Raw genomic sequence first — 22642 nt, 5'->3', positions numbered from 1 at the left:
CGGGAGAGACTGACTTTCATAAGCTGTGGCTATTGCTGCCCTGATCCACCTGGCCAAAACCGACTTGGTCACCTTCTGACCCAGAGAAAGTGGTTGGAACGAAACGAAGAGAGCCTCCGTCTTGCGGAAGGTCGATGTTCGATCAATGTAAATCTTTAATGCCCTCCTAACGTCTAGAGTGTGCCACACCTTTTCTAAATGGTGCCTAGGATTTGGGCAGAAATTAGGCAGTACGATTTCTTGTGTTCTATGGAATTGACTATTAACCTTCGGGAGGAAGGTAGGGTCCAGACGTAGCACCACTCTATCATTGAAGAACGTGCAGAGGTCCTGCCGAATTGATAAAGCCGACAGTTCCGAAATCCTACGGGCCGAGGTGATGGCTATCAGAAAGGACACCTTCAGCGACAGAACACGGAGGGAGGCGTCTCTAAGTGGTTCAAACGGTGTCTTGGTCAGGGCATTGAGCACAGCGTTTAATCGCCAAGATGGGAAGCGGTGCACCACAGGAGGGTTGACATTGTTAGCCCCCCGGAAGAATTGTTGAATGAGAGGCTCTTTTGAAAGCGATATAAGCGAACCACACCTCAGGACTGACGAGATTGCCGCAACTTGTCTCTTGAGTGTATTGGTCGCCAACCCTGAATCGAGCCCTCGTTGCAGAAAGGCTAGAATATCTAAGACAGAAGCTGATGAGGCCACTATACCTTGAGGAGCACACCATCCTTCGAACGTGCGCCACGTGGCCTCGTAAATCCTTTTGGTCGAGTCTCGGCGAGAGGCTAGCATGGTGGGAATCACCTGACTTGGAACTTTTGCCCTCGTTAAGACGCTCCGCTCAATCTCCACACGGCTAGGCTTAGCCATTGCGGATCGGGATGTCGAACTGGTCCCTGGAAGAGAGACACCTGGTTGTCCGGAATCCTCCAAGGTTCTCGGATTGACAGAGTCATCAGGTCCGCAAACCAGGGTCTCCTGGGCCAGAAGGGAGCGACCAGTATCAATTCTGACTTCTCCAAGAGGAGCTTCCGTATTACTCTGGGGATCAGTGGGATTGGTGGAAAGGCATATAGTAGGCCCCGAGGCCAGTTGCTGCGTAGGGCGTCCACTGATTCCGCTCCCCGAGAAGGGAACCTCGAAAAGAACCGAGGCACCTGATTGTTGGTCTCGGAGGAGAATAAGTCCACCACCGGTAGCCCGAAACGGGATGACAACTCTTGGAAATTCTCTGGGGACAAGGACCATTCCGACTGGTCGATAGTCTGACGGCTGAGGGAGTCCGCCGTGCAATTTTCCGTCCCCGCAATATGTTCTGCTCTTATTGAACTCAGATGGGATTCGGCCCAATGACCTAGCGTAAGCGTTTCCGTCATCAACGAGCGAGAGTGAGTGCCTCCCCATCTGTTTATATGCGCCTTCGCTGTCACGTTGTCCGTGAGGATAAGGACATTCCCGTCCCGGATGAAACTTGAAGGCCATGAGAGCCAGACGGATGGCACGTAGCTCCAGAAAGTTGATGCCGTGGCGGATATCTGCTGGGGACCACTTGCCCTGAGCCAGGTGTTGATCGAGGTGGGCTCCCCATCCTGACAGACTGGCGTCGGTAGTGATGACCACTCTCACTGGTTCCCTGAAGATAGATCCTCTGGCTACCATCTCTGGGTTCCACCAAGCCAAAGAGTTGACCACTTCCCGCGGAAGAGTTACCCGTCGCCTGGAAGGACAGAGTCGGCTCCTCTGGTGTGGCAAGAGAAACCACTGCAGGGGCCGACTGTGGAGGCGAGACCAAGGGATAATATCGTATGATGATACCATCTTCCCTAGTAGCTGGGAAAGTTGGTCTAAAGGGACTGACTGTGAAGACATAGAGATGCTAGCTAACTCAGTTAAACTAACCTGACGTTCAGCCGACAGGTAGACCATTGACTTCTGTGAATCTATCTGAGCCCCTAAATGGACGATGGTGGTAGATGGAAAAAGATGACTTTTATCCCAATTAATCGAGAACCCGTGTGACTGTAGTACATCTAAGGTAAGGGAGATATCCCTGTTAGCCCGTTCTTGAGATGTTGACAGAATGAGAATATCATCTAGGTAGGCCTGAAGCCTAACGGGTATCCCCCGAATGTGGGCCATTAATGCTGCCATTACCTTAGTGAAAACTCTGGGGGCCGAGGACAACCCGAAGGGCAAGGCCCTGTATTGATAGTGAATGCCCCTAAAGCAAAACCGGAGGAATTTACGGTGCTCTCGTCTAATGGGAATATGCAGGTAGGCTTCCGTCAAATCAATGGAAGCCATATAATCCTCCGGCCGTATGCACTCTAAGATGGAACGTAATGAGTGCATTTTAAAACGGCGGTACACGATGTATTTGTTAAGGGCCTTAAGGTCTAGAATGGCTCTCCAGCCCCCCGACGGTTTACTTACTACGAAGAGCCTGGAGTAAAAACCCTGTTTAGTTGATCCGAGGGAACCAATTGAATAGCCCGGATAGCTAGAAGATGGTTGACCGCAGACTCCACGAGGGAGACGCTCGAGCTACGGTTGGAAACCGGGCAAGGTAAGAAAACCGTCGGAGGAGTGGAGATGAACTCTAAGGACAGACCTAGCCGAACGGTATCTAGGACCCACCTGTCTGAAGTGGAAGAACCCCATTGGGAAGAAAAATAAGCCAGCCGGCCTCCAATGGGAAGATTCCCTACGGGATTATTTGAAACGGCTGAACGGTTTGCCCCGACCCCCTCTGAATGGATTGCGGGCGGTGAATTTAGACCCTGTTCTAACCTGGTCGGCTCGCTGGGAATTTCCTCTGAACGGTGAGAATCGTTGTCTTCGAAACCCCGAACGTCCAAATTCCTGGCCACGAAAGGAAGACGAAGAAGAGGAAGTCGTGGGATGAAAATAAGGCTGTTGACGTAGTTCCCCTCGCCGCGATAAAGATGGCAACACCTTCTTCTTGTCCTTGGTTTCTACTAGAATCGGGTCCAGAGAGGCCCCAAATAAGTGCGAGCCTGCATAAGGGGAGGATGCCAGACGCCACTTATTCCGGGTATCCGCACGCCAATGACGGAGCCAGAGGAGCCGGCGAGATGTAATCGTAGACCCGATAGATTTCGCTGAAAAGCGGGCAGCATTCAGAGTGGAATCGGCCGAAAATTCTAAGGCTGCGATGACCTTGTTAAGGTCCTGATGAGCTCTCACGTCTGCTGTTGATATGCGGGCTTGAAGCTGCTTGAGCCACATAATAGAAGCTCTGTTGAAAAATGAGGACGCTATGGAGGACCTGACGGCCCAGGCCGAGGCTTGATGGGACTTGACAAGGGATTGGTCCGCTCTCTTATCCTCCGGGCGCAGGGCCTCATTCTCCGGACCCGTGACATGTGATGCCGTTGTTAAGGCGACTACTGGAGCATCCACAGTGGGAACCTGTAAGATATTTTCGAGATCCGGAGCGCAATTGTAGAATTTTTTGTCCGTGGTATTAGGGTTAGAACCTGAGCCCGGATGAGACCACTGCCGCTGGACCACATCCACGAACATTTTGGGCGCCGGGATGGTCTCTGTCACCACTGAGGGTTCCACAAAGAGGCTAGTTGAGGTGCTAGGCAGGGACTGAGGATCTGTCGGAGGGCTTTGGACAGCACCTAAACCCGTGGTTGCTAAAGCCTTGAACAGAAGGGACCGAAACAGATGGGGTTTGAAGAGCCCCATGAACGATGGTTGATCCGGCCCTAGCCCCTCGTCCTCCGACAATGCCTCTCCGGCGTCTTCCTCCTCTGATAATGAGGCCTGACTGTCCTCCTCGGTGGATTCCTCCCTATGAGGCCTAAACAAGACTGATTCTGAAGTGGAAGTTTTACGTGCTCCTTCACCCTTACGTGATTTGGGGGCAGAACTGGGAGCAGATCCCCTATGCAGAGACAAAGCCAGTTCCTGGCGTATAGCCTGCTGAATCATCAGCCCAAAGGAATCAGGAAGTTGAAAAACTGGCAGTTGTGGTAATGCGGCCTCTGGATGTCGCATAGGGGCTCCTGCGCCCTGGGCCACGTTGCCTGACTGGCTAGGAAAAGGGCCTGAGTATGTTGAATTTCCGACTCAGAGAGTGCGGAACAATGGGGCCACTCCAGCCTGGGCCAAGGCCAGGAGATGTCCTGTCTGGAGACCAGGATCCAGACCCTGGGTTGATTGTGTCATGAAACTTGGGCTTGGAGGGTCAGGGAGGTCTGCCTTATCCTCTTCCTCTTGGAGAAGGGGATCTGTGGGCCCTTTTGGAGGCCTTAGTAAACACCCTCTCCAGAGCCTTATGACGCCTCTCCTCTGCCCTAGCCCCCTTTTTTGCCCTGGTTACTTTCCTACCCCTGGGAGGGGAAACCCGAGGTTCAGAAGATGTGCTCTCCCCAGGATCATCCTGAATAATAGCTTCTGGGGTTGAAGCAGGCAACTCTGGCTGGGAGTTACTGGCGTCCGCCATCTTGAAATTTTTTCCCGCCAATTTAGGACCGCCTCGGCCTACTTACAGACTGTAGAATCCTGTGGAGGCTGGAGGAGAATCGGCCCACTAACGTCCAGCTGGATTGATTAATTGAGAGCAGGATCCAAGCGGCCAAAGGTAAAATGTCTCTCTCCGTTTTTATATCGGCCGCACGCCCCAGAGGCCGCCGCTCGAATGCCAGTGAGATAGAGCGAGCCGCTAGCCTGTAGGCATCAAGCGCGGCTTATTTTAAAAAACTCCCTGAACGTTGGTGGTAGTGGGAGTAAGGCCAGAAGCTCCGTGAGGCGTTGGTGGCAGTGGGCAAGGCCGTGAACTCACTGCGGCGTTGGTGGCCGTGGGCTGCGAGAGAGAGAGAGAGAGGCCGGGAGAGCCGCTAGCCGGGATCGCGTCGGGGACTAACCCGTGAGCCTGCCGATTGCCTCCTCACCGTTCCGGATCCAAATGCGGCTCTCCGCGCTGCGGGGACCCGCCCGTGAGCGCTTCTCAGCTGTTTGGCTGGCCGGCAAAAAGTTAAAAGGAAAAAAATTTGCCGAAGCCATCCTCAGCGGGCTCGGGAGCCAGTCCCTTCTTCGCTGGATTTAAAAAAAAAATTCAAAACATTCAAAACATTCAAAAACAAACCACAAACAAACAAAATTGTAAAAAAAATATATTATAACCCTGAAAAAACCTCAAACTCCCTTTCCTAAGCCTGAGGTAAAGATTACACAACCGGTCCAAAGCTAACCGAGTCGAAAAAGCTGGAAAGAAAGAGGAGTAGGCGGGGACCACAAACAACAAATTAAAGACTCGGTCCAATTAGCAACGAGGAGATTCTACCCAATCCTGACGGCCGTTTTCCCCGACTGGGAGAATGGCTGATGCCCACCTTCGCCACTTCTTTTGGAGGGCACTTAATTTTTGATTTCCCTACTAGGGGCTCCCTCCAGTCAGTTTTCTGATATTTCTTAGATTTTTCAGTTAAATCAGAATGGAGCTTGAAGGGACTTCGGAGGTATTCTAGTCCAATCCCCTGCTCATGCAAGAGACCCTATACCAGTTTCAGCGAACCTATGGCACGCGTGCTGGAAGCGGCACCCGAAACCATCCCGCAAAGAATGCGCGGCCTTGCTGGCTCCTCTTCCACGTTCCTGTGATCACACACGCACCAGTCAGCTGGCCGTCACGCATGCGGGAGCAGCAGAACCCAGAAAAGTGGCATTACGGCACACATGCGCACGCTGGCACCTGACCTTCCGGATTGCCGTTGCTCACAGGCGCAATGGCCAGCTGTTCATTGGGCACGCTTCCATGCTGGCATCCAGGTGTTTGGGTGCCGGTTCATGCATGCGTGATGGACAGCCCCTATCAGCGCTCCTGCGCGTGCGAAGGCCAACAGGGCTGCGCATACCTCGCAGGATGGTTTTGTGTGCCACTTCCGGCATGCAAGCCGGCATGCGGAAACATCAAAGGTTCGCCATCAAGGCCCTATACCATTTCAGACAGGTGGCTGTCCGGCCTTGTCTTAAAAACTTCTGATGGCAAGCTGTTTCACTGGTTAATTGTTCTCGCTGTTAGGAAGTTTCCTTTTCTGCAGGAGCTCAAGGCCACTTACATGGGGATCTTCCTTCATTTTATTTGCTCAATAACATTGTGAGATGCAGGCTGAGCTGAGACAAACGGTGTAACAGGACCAAAGTTGATCCAGTGGCCCAGATGGACACAAGTCCTATACCAACTTCTTAACTACTATAGGACATTGGAACTTCTCCATCTCACTAACTCCATTTTTATTTTAATCCCAATTAAGTCAGTTTCTGATTACTTTGTGGTGTGCCATTTTTGGCATTGCCTTTTTATGTGCTAAAAGGATTGCTTGTGTAGGAAAAGGCCTGAGTTCTCTGGAGCTAGATTTGTATCCACTTCCCACTCCTAGAAGATATACTGCCAGTGCGAGAGAATACTGCTGTTGATAGTTTCTGCTGCTAGAGCAATTCTGTGACCTGGAATGCAATGGAGTTGATGTTCCAGTTGCACACTGACTTGAATTAAGCAATCAAATTAATTAATAGATGACCATATGCCTTTACTTTTGGTGAAATCATTAAACTCCTGACTGAATGTGTTTCTTTTTCCTAAAAATGTACATGTACAATTATAAAATAATTGTGTTAAATACATATGTATTAAATATGTAATAAAATATTCTCAGTAACCCAGACTACCAGATAAGCAAGTAGACAATATCACCGTATTATAGTCAATGCTTGTTGTATATATTGTACTGTTTTTGTAGCCTGTAGTATACTTATTAGAAAGGTGTCATTAATACTAATTATATCTTCCTATGAATCAGTGATTCTCAATCTTCTTGACAACTTTCAGATTGAATAGCCATCAATTCCGAGAATTTTCAGCAATGCTATGTTGGTTAGGGAACTCTCAAAGTAGCAAAGGTTGGGAAACCCAACTCTATTTATTATTTATTTTATTTATTTGTCAATCATATATAAGATAACAGGTAAAAGTATAAATATAATTTGGATACATGAAAAGAGTAAGTAAAAAAGGAATATTAGGATAGGAACGGTAGGCACGCGGGTGCACTTATGCATGCCCCTTACAGACCTCTTAGGAATGGGGTGAGGTCAACAGTAGACAGTTTAAACTTAAAAGTTTTGGGAGTTTGGGGAAGAAACTACAGAGTCAGGTAGTGCATTCCAGGCATTAACGACTCTTGCTGAAGTCATATTTTCTGCAATCGAGTTTGGAGCAGTTTACCTTGAGTTTGTATCTATTATTTGCTCGTGTATTGTTATGGTTGAAGCTGAAGTAGTCATTGACAGGTAGAACATTGTGATAGATAATTTATGTACTATGCTTAGGTCAGATTGAGCTCTATAATATGGAATCTCCCATTAATCGTGATAAACATTTTTGGGTTGCAAAACAGCAAGTACAAAGTCATATCTGTTATATTTTCTTTAACATGAGTTTTTGAATTCCTCCCAATTAGATATCTAAGGCTGGTGGGGAGATAAGGCTTGTGATTTTAAATGGTCTGTTGGAGTCACATTCCACAGAATGGTTTCTGAAATCTCAGTTTAAATATATCTTGCTTTAGAGTGGCACTAAACCCAATTTCCTGGTTTAAATGCCATGGGGAGGATAATTTAGAAAAAGGAAGTCTGTTCTGCCACTGAATATACCAGAGGAGAAGTGAACAGAGTTTAAGTCAACTTAATTCAATGTTCATGGGAACAACTTGCTACCTCTATTTAGGCATCTCTAACTTCTCTTTTTTTTCTTTTTCAAGTGAGGCTACAGCAGTGACACTTTTGGGAATAAGAACACCAAATTAACATAGACCAAGATTCCAGCTGTAGAAGTCAGTACAGCAGTTAAAATAAAATCTGCAGTGGCATTGTTTTATTGCTGACTTTTGGTTGTGGATGGTAAATGTTACAGCCTGAAACAAGTGTTTGTTGAGAAAATTAGCAGATAAGGAACACAACTACTCCCATACATAACTGAGTGAATGCAGAATTGGGAATCAAAGCCAGGGGATTTGGATGCAAACAGGGCCTCAGGCAATGACTTCCTGAAGCAAATCAATACCCTCTTAGTCTCAGGTCCCCATATATTAAAAAGGAAAATAGTATTTATTTATTTATTTATAAAATATATTATCTTTCCAATAAAAAAATGCCCAAGAAGTTGTTTTAAAAAGCCTCTTCTCATGATATTACTCTAAAGACAGATTAGAAAGATTTTAAATGCCTTTGCATTTCAAATAATACAAATAATAACAAATAAAGTACAAACAATAACAAATAAACAGAATCCTTTATCAGCATACAGATAGCCATATGAAGGACAAGATCATTAAAGTAATGCATATACATGTATGGGTTTATACAAAGGATTGTTTTCTGTTTGGAAAAACATCAGGCACTTTCCCACAAATATCCAAAAGATGTTCAGCAATCAAATTGCCTTCTCTTTACAAATAACAAAAATGATCTGAAATATTTGGATGTCAACATGTTGGTGAGGGAGATACAAAGGAAACCAAAATGGAGGATGATTCTTTTCTTAAAAGATCTATTTATAATGCGGTTACATTTCTCTGTTATCTTAAACCACATCATTAATTTCAGACCATATAAAACACAAAATCATTTTTTTGAAATATTCATTATAAATTAATATGCCTAAACTTTTCATCTCATGATCTTAACCTTGTTTAAAAGTTGTAGCAACATCTAATTTTTTGGAACAAGTGCAAACTTAAGATTGCAATCCTGAAATATGCTTGCTAGGATGTCAGACCCACTGAATGGTCAGGATTATATCACAGCAAGCATGTGCAAAATTGCACTGTAAGACTTTTAAGGAACTGGTCCATATTAATAATCATCTCTTTTTTTTAACAGATGCTCTGTTGAGTTGTCACCATTCAACATTGTAACATTAGCTTATCATTTCATAGAACTTGTCAGTTTATCAAAGCAGAGGTCTCATTAATGCAGTTATTAATACATAATTAGAAAACAATACATTAAATTGGAACAGTTCTTTTACATATTTCTTTTACAGACTGAGACAGAGAATAGCTTGGTTGTTTGGAAAAGCAACTGACACAATTCACAAAGCCATCGTTTGCTATTATTTAAAATTACAGAATATAAAGATATATGCAAAAACATGTATGATCAATCTTCACATTGATTTTTATAACACCACACTCCATTACGTTTTTAATTTCCCTGTCCTCCTGCCCCATAATAGCATTACTGAGCATTGGATCGAGGTAACACTAATTGTCAGTTGTTTAAAATGAGCAGAGGTGTTCCTTACCTGGGCAAGCAATATTCAACTAATATTCATACTGAATTGAAACATACACAGAGACACGAAAATATTTAACAGTTTTTCCCAGGATTTTTTGCCAGCATTATTAGAATATTCTTAGGTTATAATATGCTCATGGAAACTTTCTCCTCTTAGGGGTATTCTGATGATAGTTAACATATATGCCTGTGGTATAATACACTATGCGGTATTATATGAAAATAAGGTATTCAAAGAATACCTTGCATGTGTCTTCCATGAGACATGTGCAGTTGAACCACATGATATATTAAATCATTGGAGGAGGGTTAAAGCTTAAATATCCCTCAGGGGCTGTATCTCACCTAATGTCCACTAAATCACCCATGGCTATTCCTCATGACCTCACTCTCCAAAACATTGAAACAAAATGATTTGGCAATTTTGAGGGGCCGGCCTCCCTGCCTTTTCCTCAGATGCCCCTGAAATCTACTTCAGAGAACTGAAAATTCAATTTGCTAGGATTTAAAGACTTTTTTGAATAAATATTTTCTTTGCTTGGATTTTGGAGGGAGGAGGTTCAATATCATATAAAAGAAAGATGCACCACACGGCTATTATATCAAACAGACATAACATATAGCTCACAATTTCAATGATATTTATATTTATTTATATATTGCAAGCCTGCTCTTATCAATCTAAGAGTACATTATTGGAACTTTTCTTGATCATTGTAAGAAGTTGAAACCAATGATCGGTAAACCCCGGCAAAACTATAGTTACATTATTATGATCAAGATTTATTTCTACAAAATACATTATTACATCATAATTAGCATAGACCGGTTTCTAGCTGTATGATCTCTTCAAATCAAAATAAGGCAGTAATAAAAAAGAAATGAGGGACCATGCAATTAAAAAAGGCAAATTAAAATGGATTATTAATGAAAATATGAACACAAATGCCTAACAATCTTTATAAAACTTCATAAAATAAATACAAATATGATCTGTATGTACAAAGTATTTAACAACATTTAAGACTTTTGGACAGTCAATATAGTACTAAGAATACAGATCATCTTCATGCCAGATAAAAACCAGAAATTTTATATGTAAAAATAAATCTTACAGAGTGCTAATAAAAATTCTCTCCTCTTATATTGTTAAAATACTGTGTATAAAATATGCTGAATGTTTTTAAAGTATTGGATTCTGCATATTTTTAAGAAGCTTGTAAAACAGCAAATGTAAGAAAATAGTTATAGATGTATTACAAATTTTATGTTTTATTAATAAAATTAATCAATCTGGAAATGAGCTCTACAATAAATCTACTCCATATGCAAACAAAGCTTCTTAATATACTCTCTAATGTAGAAATCTGAATACCAAAACTTTGGTTGGGTTATAGTCAATGGTTTGTCGCATATAAAATTTACAGCAACTTTAACACACCAAAAGTAAATTAGTCAAGCTGCTCACCGTGTTCCATGATTTTAGTTTAATACGTTCTTACAGAAATGAAGTTTACTTCTACAGCTTATTCTATACACCACTTTGCCCATACTGCTGCCATGTTAGCAGGGATTATGGGATTTGAAATTTAATACATCTGGAAGCCATCTATTTGGGGAAAGCTGCAGCAGAAAGTCAAATACCTTCTGCTTTTCTACGACATAATAGTGAGTTTGGCACTTCCAAATAAAGACACTTCCAATGGCACATTCCTTACTTACAGCAGCAAATAACCTGCAAGTATCTGGCAGCAAACATTTTGTACAAAAAGAGAGAGACAGAGAGAGAGAGAGAGATCTGCAGCCAAGACTGACAAGAGAAAAACAATTATACAAGAAATTGGAAAGAAGATGAAGAACATCTTTGGACTTCTTTATGCATATGCAGTTCTTGTAGTCAGAGATGTTTGAAGCACTTTAAACTGTAGCCTAGGATAATAGAAAGAAAACATACAATGATAAAAGGCATTCTTGATTGATCAGATCCCTATATAAAAATGCATTTATGAATGACTTTTTCATCAGGATCTGGCAAACTATGCTACTTTGACATAAGTCTGTCAGGGAGGCTATTGAGGTACCCATGCCTTAAAAACTGGTGGTGTTGACTTTCCCGTGGTTTTACTCAAAATAAGTAAAGGATCAAGCTATGTTTGACTTCACATGGTAGCTTGCTCTTTGATGTCTGTTGTTGCCTTTTGATGAGCTGCCCTTCTGTGACACCTTGCCTAAGATCACATAGTGCGATTCATCATCTAGATACTTTCAAAATGCAATTCCACCCCATCCTTTCATCATATAACAAAACAAAAGCAAATATGCAAGAATGTCCTGCCAAAACCATTAACTGAGAATGAAAAGCATGATGGTAATTTCAAAATGAAGCCTAGATTAATGGTAAAATAAGTATTCCTTTCTCTTCCAATTTTTTGTTGCCCTTTCCACTGATTATTGGCCAAATTGCACCTAAATTTATTCTACAGTACTAAACCTTTATCATAACTTTTTATTACTTTTATAGCTTCTATAATGATTTTTGAAGTACAGGTAATTTTTGACTTACGACCACAATTGAGGCCAAAATTTCTGTTGCTAAGTGCGTTTTGCCCCATCTTTCAACTTTTCTTGTCACTTGTTATGTAAAATCACTGCAATTTTATATAACACAAACAAAAAATGATCACATGATCCTGGGACACTGCAACTGTTATAAATATGAGTCAGTTGCCAAGAGTCCCAATTTTGATCACGTGACCATGGAGATATTGCAACGGTTGTAAGTGTGAAAAAGTCACAAGTCATTTTTTGTTGTTTTAACTTCGAATGGTCAATAAATGAAAGACTGTAAATCGAAGATTATCTCTATGTATTTATAAATCATTGTTCATCAACAAGGCAAAGTATGTGTTTATAAATTTTCTGATCTAGAATATGTGTTTTGAACATATTAACCAAATTATATAATGGCATTTGCTAATGACATTTTATGTGTAATATCTACTGCACCTTTTCCCTTTGTCTAATTTCCTTCTAGGGCAGAAGTTCCATTAACATGCTTGGAGCAGTTCTGTACATGATAACTTCATGAAAATAAGAGAATTTATAGCAGTTTTTCATTCTAATGGAAGAGACTACCCCAATTTTGCCCTTATACCATTGCTTTAAGATAATGAATGTATTGCAACATAGTCATAAAATAACAAAAAGAGAACTAACCTTCCAGTCTTATCCTGACACCCAGCTGTGTGTTGTTGTTTTAACACCGTGCGGCAAACTTTGGTTAGGTAACACACTGTCAAAGTTAAAATCTAACGTTTCCCCATCCATCAGATCATTACGGATTATTGATTCCATATCGCAGTCCAATCGTTCAATGAACATATCATCTAAGTCACTAGGCAGCTTCTCCTGATGGAAAGAAACAATTCCCACTCTTCCATACCCATTGCAGCTGTTCACTGTGGTGAAGGGGCTTATGCTATTCACTTGCATCGGGTGGCTCATGAGCCCCTGGACTGAGGTTTTTGCTGAGGTTGAATGAGTCACATTTGAAGCATGAGACAGAGTGCTAAGGGTGAGAGACAAAGTATGGCTGTTTATTACGGCTGTGGGTTGGACGTGTCCTTGGTGCGAGTGAGCACTGGGGGCAATGATTTTGTTGTGGGGCTGCTGGCTGCCATAGGGTGATATTGCAGAGTTAGAGACCATTAATATATTTTGTCCCAGCACTCGGCTACTAGGCTGGGAAACATGAGTATCTACCGAGGCTAAGACGTCATTATGTGGCGGTGAATCAGAAGTAAGCAACTCCTTAAGAAGTCCTGGACAGTTATATTGGTTAAAGCTTGATTTATTGTCCTGAATTGTCGGCATTGGCATCTGGGACAAAGAATTTATGCTAGGCTGAGCATAACTGTACTTCCTGTAGTCTGCATTGGTTGAGCCTATATTTGTATTGGATGATGTATATGAATAACCAGTAGACTGTTGCATCATGGTAGTAGGTGGCGACTGGGTAGACCCAGTCAATGATGTATTTGGAGACAAAAGATTGAGATTATCCAGTAGGTTTTCCATATTTTCAGAACTACTCATTTCAGAAAGGCTCGGTAGGGTTGAGGCCATTTTGGTTGCTGATGGAGGATAGACCATGGAATGCACGTCCCCTTCCCCAAGGTCATCTTGTTCTGGCAGAATTGGGGAAAGTCTTCCACTAATGGTACTAGCATTCGAACTGGCTCGAGGTCGGAAAGTACTCCAGTTATTATCAAAGTCATCGTTGCTATGGTTGCTGGGGCTTGCTGGCCATTTTGAGAACTGTACCCCTGGACTGTCGCCATTTGCATCTTGACCTGCCTGAAGAGCTGATTTTTTCTTTGCAGCTCTCCCTCTACTTTTTGCAAACTTGCTGCTGTTGTCCATGGAGGCAGCCCTTCTCCTGGGTGACTTGCCACTTTTGCCTCCTTCTGGATTAAGCATCCACCAAGAGCTTTTTCCCGTTCCTTCATTCTGTACTCTTATGAACTTGCTGTGCAAAGAGAGGTTGTGACGGATTGAGTTCTAAAAAAGGAAAATGTAAGAGATATTGATTTCCTCTGCCACGGTAATATACCCTGGATTCTCCCCATCCAAACCACCCCCCCACAAATCCATTAAGTCCATCAAATGAGAAATATAGCAATATCAACATAAAATAGTATTTCTACTTCCACATTGTTGTGACCTAGGCTCACTTAGACATAAAAGACACAATTAGTCTTAAACAACCCTATTTTATTATAACAGCTGGCAATTACTTCATTCCCAGCTTAGTCCCAATTAATTCCAAAGCAAGCCCTTCAGAAAAAGTCCTTCGCCCTTATCACAAACCTTCGTCTTCTTTGGCACTCTGCCAAAGGCTTTTCTTGGCAAAGTCGCACAAAGTTCAGAAACAAGAGATGCCGACTAGAAACAAATGTAGCAATGTTGCTTTCCTACAAAGAGCCCAAGAGCCTTTGCTGCTCTTTTAAGCCTTATGGGAGAGGCCAATCATCTCCTGCTCTTACTCCCAGTTGTCCTTTTTGCTCTAGCTGCTCTTGCCTTCTGGCAGTTCTTCGCATGCGTGCACTAGGAACAGGCTCCTCCTGTTCCTCTGCCTTTCTGCTGTCTGCCTCTGGAGTCCACGCATCGCTCCCAGATGGCCCTGGCCCTATCTCTGCCTCTGACGCAAAGCCCTCGTCTGGGCCTTCCCCTGACTCCAGGACTGGCCCATTGTCCTCCCCAGCCTCCTCACTGTCTGACTCTGCTGTCAGCTCCGCAGGCTGCTGGTGGACCACAACACACATGCACACTCACTTTTAAATTGTATTTCTATCAGCAACAAAACCTATCATACTTATAGGATGCAAGGAGAGTGAATCAAGATCACAAATCACAGTGGTTGCCATACCAAATAACAACACTCTTCACTGTTAGAATCAACAGGATTCTCAGTGGTTGTCAGTAAGCACTACAAACATGCAGGAAGCCACACCTGCTCCATCTGAAAATTAACACCATAGATTATCAAATGTCTGGATACTAGACTTTCAGCCAGATTCCTACGTAAAAAGCCCTCCTCATGGGAGCATAGCTGGAGGAAAAAAAATCAGGATCTGCTAAGCTAGGGGGTTTTTTTTCCCCCAAAGAGGAACTGGAAAGTCTGGATTCATCAATAATTCCATCCTGTCAGCTCAAAGACAAACTTCTCAGGAAGCAGACTAGACTAATGCAAATGCAGAAAAAGGAGGCGGAGGAGAGGCTGCCTAAAGGAATCAAAGGACACAGAACAGTGCAGATGGCACCTGGCTTCAAAAGGGTTAAACCCACTACAATTTCTTCACTTGCCAATTGACCAGCTAATTGGTCTGAACAGAGGAGCTATTTTACCTCTGCTAAGGGAGCGGAAAGCCAACAGTCCATCCCCACTAAGCCATTCATCTCCTGGCCTTTGAGAAACAGGGAATGGGCTCAGGACCGCGGAAAATACACAAGCCTTGTCCCAGCACTCCTGGGCACGTCTTTCTATTAATAGAAGTCTTAGAAGGGACTTGAATCAGGTGGGTTGGCAGCAAAGGCACAGATAGCTTTCACACTGCTCAAACAGCTTGTTAATGTTTCCAGAGATGATGGACAATGGGTTTATCCAGCATGGAAACAGGTGGATAATGCACCCAGCTGCACTTACAAAGCTTTTGCTGAAAACTGGTTGAGACAATGTCATAAAATAGAAGTTATGTCTTATGAGCGTCATGGTCAGGCTCCGCCATGGTCATAACTCAAGGACCACCTGATAATTAAGATTACAGGATGTGTGTGTGTGTGTGTGTGTGTGTGAGTAGGTCTTTGGCCATTCGGGTTGTCTCCCGCGTAAAATTGGAAGTGTCTTGGCGACGTTTCGACGAAATCCCATTTGTCATCTTCAGGCTAGGTGTTTACAGACGCTGTAAACACCTAGCCTGAAGATGACGAATGGGATTTCGTCGAAACATCGCCAAGACACTTCCAATTTTACGCGGGAGACAACCCGAATGGCCGAAGACCTACATGCAAACACCCGCAAAAATCTCAGAAAATACACACACACACACACACACACACACACACACTTATAAATGCTGTGAAGAATATTGGAAGCCACTTCATTATAAATGTTGTCCTTTTTTTCTTTTCTTGCACTTTTTTTCTTTTTTGTTTCTCTTTTTCTTTTCTTTTTCTTTACTTTATATTAATTACCTGGGTGTTAGTTTTTACCTTTTTGTTTAAAAGTATGTATGTATATGTACGTATGTATAGGATTAGAATGAGATAATAAGATAAAACCAGAATAAAAGTATTCAGGTCTCATTTGAACAAGTATGGCAAGCCCATTAGAAATATTAGGGGAACATATGGTTATCAATTTCATAATTTGCTATGAATCCCCCTTTTTGCAAGATGCCATACGAAAAAGGTTTTGTGTGTGTGTGTGTGTGTGTGTCCATAAGATACAGGTTAAAGGCCAAATTGGTGTGGGGCTTTTGTGGCTTTGTGTCAAGGGAGCAGAAACCTGACCTCTTTTTCCACTTTCTCGCATTTCAACTTCCTTGTCTGGTTCATTTTTGATAATGCAGTTAGACAGATAGGTAAAATGTTTAAAGCAGCCAGTGAGAAATGGAGGGTGGTGTGTGGTGTCAATTTTCACATTCTTCCTTTGCATGATGTACTTTTTCGGGTGAGAAGTACAACCCTTCCTCCGTTTCATAATCGAATGGGAGAAATACACCGTTGTTCTACATGTCTGTTTTATCTTGTATGATGTTTCTAGCCAAGGCTTCTGTAAACTTGCTTCATTCACCCAATGTCAAATCCAGAGATTATCACTTTCTAATTCGAAGCATCAAGTTTTGCTCCTCTACTGAGCAAAAGCATATTCCTACTTCCTACTTCAGTATACTGTATTCCTACTGAAAATAACTTCAAGAGGGTCAGACAGAATGATAGTGCTACATCTTTTCCATGGCAACATAGACAGCTAAGAACTTTTGAAGCAACTTTAGATAATTCAGTGGGAGAAGAACATGAGGTTGGAATACTTTACAAAAACACTCTGGATTGTTCTGACTAAAATCCATTAACACATTCAAAAAACAATTTGATACAGAGATGTTTTGTGGCAATCATATATCCCACCTTACCAAAGCTTAAAATACGTTTATACTGAAAATGTAATCCTGTGTGCAGATCTATCTGTGCAAATTATTCACTCCATCCACAAAAGAATCATTTAGTATTTTGCAGAAACTGCAGAGGCCTCCTGAGTCATCAAAAAGTTACAATCTAGTATTCTTATACAAAGGACATGTAAGGTCACTTTTGGAGTAGCTAAGCCATCTCCAAATTTTGCCAACAACAACAGAAGTTCCAAACAGGAAAAAGTTTGCGGCAGAGCGCCTGTTACATGAATTCCTGTTTTTCACAAGCCAGGGGAGATTAAAGAAATTACAGTATGATTTACTACTTGGAAAAAAGTGTGGAAGAGAAATAAGTATTGCAAAAATATTTAGCATAGTTATTGATGTTGTGTCTACAAGTCTTTGCCAAACACAGACATGACTTGATAATGGTACAATTTTAAACACTGGGACTTGGCAACTGGGACAGCAAGTGCAGTGACTGAATTTGGAGGCTGTCCCTTATGCCTAGAAAGAACTTGAGTGACACTGAAAATGAAAGGTGGCATTTTTTTCTAAACTAAGAAGGAGTTTCACTTCAAAGTGCATGCGTCAATTCAGTGTGTCAAATTTTATTGCTCTATTACTTGGCAGGATTCATTGCAACTTCATCCACGATAAATCTTCAGTGAAGTCACCAAGTTTCTCTCTAACTTTGCAAACTTCACTCTGAAAATATTTCTGCATGTGGGCATAATTAGTCTATTGCCACTTTCATACATCTATGTTTCTATTCCCTGATTTCCCCTCGCCCCCATTATATTTGGAAGATGATCTGTGTGATGCTTTTTCCTCCTGCCCAGCTTAGAAAGTAAGCAACAGGCAGGATATAACTTAAGCAAATCAGTGTCCTTTCCAGTCAACCAAATGGAAAATCAAAACTACTAGCAGCCTGTATCCCTCCCCAACCTACAACAATTCCTGCAGTAATAAAACTCCCCTTGAGCCCCTCTGCACAGAGAAAGGGGAAATTAAAATTTTTAGCCCACATTTCAAGTCCATGCTATGTGTATCTGGCTACCTGTGATACACAGAAAGACAGATCTAAGCTTTTGATATAATGGAAAATTGTTTAGCCATTAAGACTTTCTGCAAATAAATCCCCATTGAATCCTGTGATGAAGGCATAACAGAATTATGGTCTCTTTCCCAAAACTTATAGGTCACACTGTAGAACAGTGTATGGAAGCAGAGAGAACATAATGGGACAATTTGTCACAGCCAACTCGCCGCGGCCAACTTTCCACAGCCAATTCAACAAATACAAAAGTTAAATTAATTTCAACAGAACCGTGGCCAATAATAATAAAATCAATCCAGAAATACAAGAGTCACAATAATTTTGACGAAAATGGGGTCATCAATAATAAAAGTAACTGAATGAAATGATTAATGCAGCGTTGAATTGTCCCATGGCGAATTGGCCAAGGCGAGTTGTCCTAAACCCCAGAGAGAAAACAATGGCTTGCTTGAATCCAGACATTTGGACATGTGATACAGAAGAATTTGATGCAACCCCCCCCCAAAAAAAAAAACCTATGCCAGGCATTTATTGAGATTGTGAAATGGATGAGAAGGATTAAATTGAGTTCAAGGCTCCACTTTGCAAATCAAGCTGCACAGGTTTTTTTTTACAGGAATTGTGAACCCTATAACTTTGCCTGTCAAATCTGCTAGAAAGCGCTGAGTTTAAATGATGGAACTGTTCAGGCAGCTGTTTTCCCGAATGGGAAAAATGCCTCCGTCTAATTCTTGTACCTCTCCAATGTCACAAAGTGCAGCTGAATCAGGGAATGAGAGACAAGACTTCTCACTATTTCCATCCTTTTCAAATATTATTCTGTGGTGGCGCAGTGGTTAGAATGCATTACACACTGCAGGGCTAACTCCAGGAGTTCGATCCTGAGTGGCTCAAGTTTGACTCAGCCGTCCATCCTTCCAAAGGCGGTAAAATGAGGACCCAGATTGTTGGGGACAATATGCTGACTTTGTAAACAGCTTAGAGAGGGCTGTTAAAACACTGTGAAGCAGTATATAAATCTAAGTGCTATTGCTGTTCATATGGGTAATATTTATTTTTTTGTTGTTAGCAATTTTCTACCAAATGTTTGTGGGACTTGAAGCACATTGTATCTTGATCAACGTTCCCAGATCACTAAATCAGATACATTAATTTTCCATCTACTGTTCATTCAGAAGCCCACTTATGTCCATCCACAGCAAAGCTAGCATCTCCTTCCTGTTACCTGAAATATGTGTACAGGAGAGATGCTCTGAAATTTCGAAGCAGAGAGCTCTACAGAGATAAATCTGACCCAGTGAGGTCCCTATGGCTTAATACAGGTTGTTGATTTTCAATGATTATTAGGAACCGGAAACCAGTGGTCTGATCCTCACCAATCTTTTGAATAAGTAATCAGGAGGCAGTTGGGACACCAGATTGTTGGGCTTCCTGCCTTAACAGCAGCAGGAAACCAATGATCCATTTCCTGCCGGCCAGCTGATCACGCTGATTAGTCGGCCGCAGGAAAAGCAAACCAAGTTCCTAAGATTCCAGGAGGTCACACTTTTGTGGTTTAGAACTGTCTATGACCCTAGACCATAGCTTGTCCATCCATAATATATTGGCATTTCAAAGTTTCAGTTAGACCTGAAAATCTTTTCCATTTCTAGCAATAATACCATCTATAGGGAAAGGCATTGCTATTCCATTAAAAAGAAGTAAGGAATATCTGCTTAGGCGTGAATGTAGTAGTTCTTTTATAATGGTATTCCAATATCACTTACTTGTTAAATCTTTTAACATTTAAAATCTTTTTGAGGCATTTTAAAATAAACAAGCTTGAATCCTATATAACCAAATTATCCCATCATCTTTAAGACATGACTGTTTTATCAAGAATTTCTAAAATTATTTGCATCGTCAAACTATGGGAAAGCTTATGTAAATGTTAGTTTTAAAAAGTTTCTCATATTGATGGATTTAGTTAGAGGCTTATCAAAATTATTTAGCCAAAAAGTCATGGATATATTGATATGCATATAATGCAGTACTGGGTTTCATTTACCTTCACTACTGCTTCGGAACTGTGAGCGCGCTCACATGTGGCACTTCTGCGCATGCGCAGAGTGTCTGTGATGATGTCCGTGTGGGTGGGCGGAGCCTGGCGCCACCACTGCTACCGGTTTGCCCGAACCAGGGCAAACCGGTAGAAACCCACCACTAATATAATGGTGGTAAAATGTTCTGATTTTATCCTGTATTTCAGGATTTGGTAACTGTTTTCCATTCTGACACATAGAAAAGAGTTTTCAGAGGATATTTAAAATTAGAAAGTTAACACTGGTGATCTGTTGTACTGCTTTTTTCAGAGGAGAATTCACTGCATCAAGATTTCAGATGATGTCTTTAATATACTAATATTTTTTGAAATCAGTTATGAACTACATCACTGGGAAATTGAACATCTGTTTCATTAGCTATTGTGCACTCTATTTATAGCAGAATTGAAATTACACAGAAATTACAAAGCATCTCAGAAAGTGTGTTTGTGTATGTGTCTATGAATCAATGAAATAAAATCTTAGCTGCTTATTTCTTAATTTTCTCTGTTTCAATATATTGTTTACGTTCTGTTTTTTGGGTTTGGTCTTAGGGAATATGTACTTTAAATGAAAGTGAAATGTACAATGTAAAATGGATTTTTAAAAATAACAAACATAGATTTAAAAAGAAAAAAATTAAACTCAAGGTAGCAAGAAGCAGCACAAAATCTTACTTAGTAAAAAGTTAAATCATATAAGTGTTCTTAAAAGAACTCAATTACTGCATTCAAATAACATATTTTACCTGATTATTTAATTAAAATATTTTCTGAGCGTGATAGAATACACTGTACCGTATATAATCAATCACACTATTTTTATAACATGCTCCCTAAGCCATGAAAACAAAATAGCCTTTCCCCTTCAAAGATAACCAACTTTCAGCTCATTCTCATGTTGCTTGCCTTAATACAAAGACACCCCACTGATAACGTTTCATGGACATATCCTCACAAGGTTCCTTCTATCTTACCACCAGCTCACTGAACAACCAAACTAAAATTGGTGTAAAATTTGTGGTCCGAAAAGTAATGTTTCCCCTCATAAAATGACACAGAACCTCTCCAGTGGACATTCTAATGCAGGGGTCTCCAACCGTGGCACCTTTAAGACTTGTGGACTTCAACTTCCAGAATTCCACAAGTCTTAAAGGTGCCAAGGTAGTTGGCTGTGGAATTCTGGGAGTTGAAGTCACAAGTCTTAAAGGTGCCAAGGTTGGAGACCCCTGTGCTAAAGCACAGAGAGAAGCAGCTTTGGGAATCATGTTCAGGTTCAACAATCTGCTTGGTTCCAATTGACCAGGAAGATCAGCTGTGACACAGTCCCCTCCTATATGGTTGCTGGTCTCAACATCTTCATGGACATTTTTGCTTTGGCTACAAGAGAGACAAGATACTTCCCGTGAGTGACCTAATTCCTCTCCTTTTAGGAGGTATGGATATGAGAATATTGATCTCATGAAGGACCATATACAGTCTTCCCTATTTGGTAAGCAAAATTAACATAAACCTAGGACAAAGGTTTTGAGAAAGAAAAGTAAACCTCAGAAGTATTGTCCTAAAGGACTGCTGAATTTAGGAGGGGACAACTGTGTAGGTTGCATCATCCCAAATACTGACACAATCAGAAGGCTGGGAGAGACTTCAAGAAAATCTCAGCTTGTGGCAGGCCTGCGAGTGCTAATGTTGCAGCGTGGACAATATTGTGCTGATTTTGGCTGCTGGCTAGGGTTCCTCAGGAAACAGCTGAACAGCCTATGCTTGTTCACTATGTAGACTTACCTGAGTCAGACCAAATCATTCCAGCCACAATTGGCACATGATCTAGCATTGGCCAGAAGCAGTGACTTAACCTCTACCATAAAGACACAAACCAGGATTACAAGTCGTTTCCTCCGAGTAGACCCTATAATTTATCAAGCTGCTTTGGTCCTCGGTGGGATTAGGAGAGAACAAAGAAAGCAAAGATGGAGGATCAGGAGCTTCAAGAGCTAATGTTGAAGGTAAAAACCATGTCTTTGGTGACATAATAAAAATGAAAGTTCAAACCTGAAACCCCTCCCAGAATACATATGAACAATTATTGGTAGTTTATTTTCCTACCCAGTGAGTGAGGCTGTCAGGAAGGAGAAAGGTAGCTGGGAATCTAGCTATCATTGATCAAGGTTACACCCTGGGTGAGAGGGCATCAGTTATTGCTGAAGTACAATAAAATAAAGCAGCAGAAGCAGCCCTTTTCATACTGACATACTTTCTTCCCAACTCCAAGACGTGAGGAAAGAGTCCTTACCCGACTATGTAGTGTAACTGCCAGGTTTTTACCTGGTTTGAGTGGAAAACTCAGTTGAACTGTATTGCCTCAGTCATGAGCAGTTTTCACATTCATGCCCTCATGGTATTTCAACCTCTGGATCCTGGTATTTTACTACATTTTTATAATGCTTTTCAAATACAGCTAGTCCTTGATCTACAACCACAATT

The 22642-nt window shown here is 41.9% G+C and overlaps 1 protein-coding gene across 1 annotated transcript in view; it reads right to left on the bottom strand.

The window, feature by feature from the left end:
* Positions 1-8301: 8301 nt before the first annotated feature.
* Positions 8302-22642, bottom strand: part of FOXO1 (forkhead box O1) — a 59785-nt gene continuing 45444 nt past the window's right edge. The window contains exons 2-3 of the mRNA XM_058180379.1: positions 12544-13887; positions 8302-11256 (exon numbers count right to left, since the gene is read on the bottom strand). Coding sequence (XP_058036362.1) covers positions 12553-13887 — 1335 coding nt within the window. The 3' untranslated portion in view covers positions 8302-11256; positions 12544-12552. The remainder of the gene's footprint in view (positions 11257-12543; positions 13888-22642) is intronic.

Source organism: Ahaetulla prasina, chromosome 1 (genome assembly GCF_028640845.1).
Source record: "Ahaetulla prasina isolate Xishuangbanna chromosome 1, ASM2864084v1, whole genome shotgun sequence".
Classification (NCBI taxonomy): Eukaryota; Metazoa; Chordata; class Lepidosauria; order Squamata; family Colubridae; genus Ahaetulla; species Ahaetulla prasina.
The sequence above is the reverse complement of the archived record's forward strand: the minus strand, read 5'-3'. Positions and strand labels throughout refer to the sequence as shown.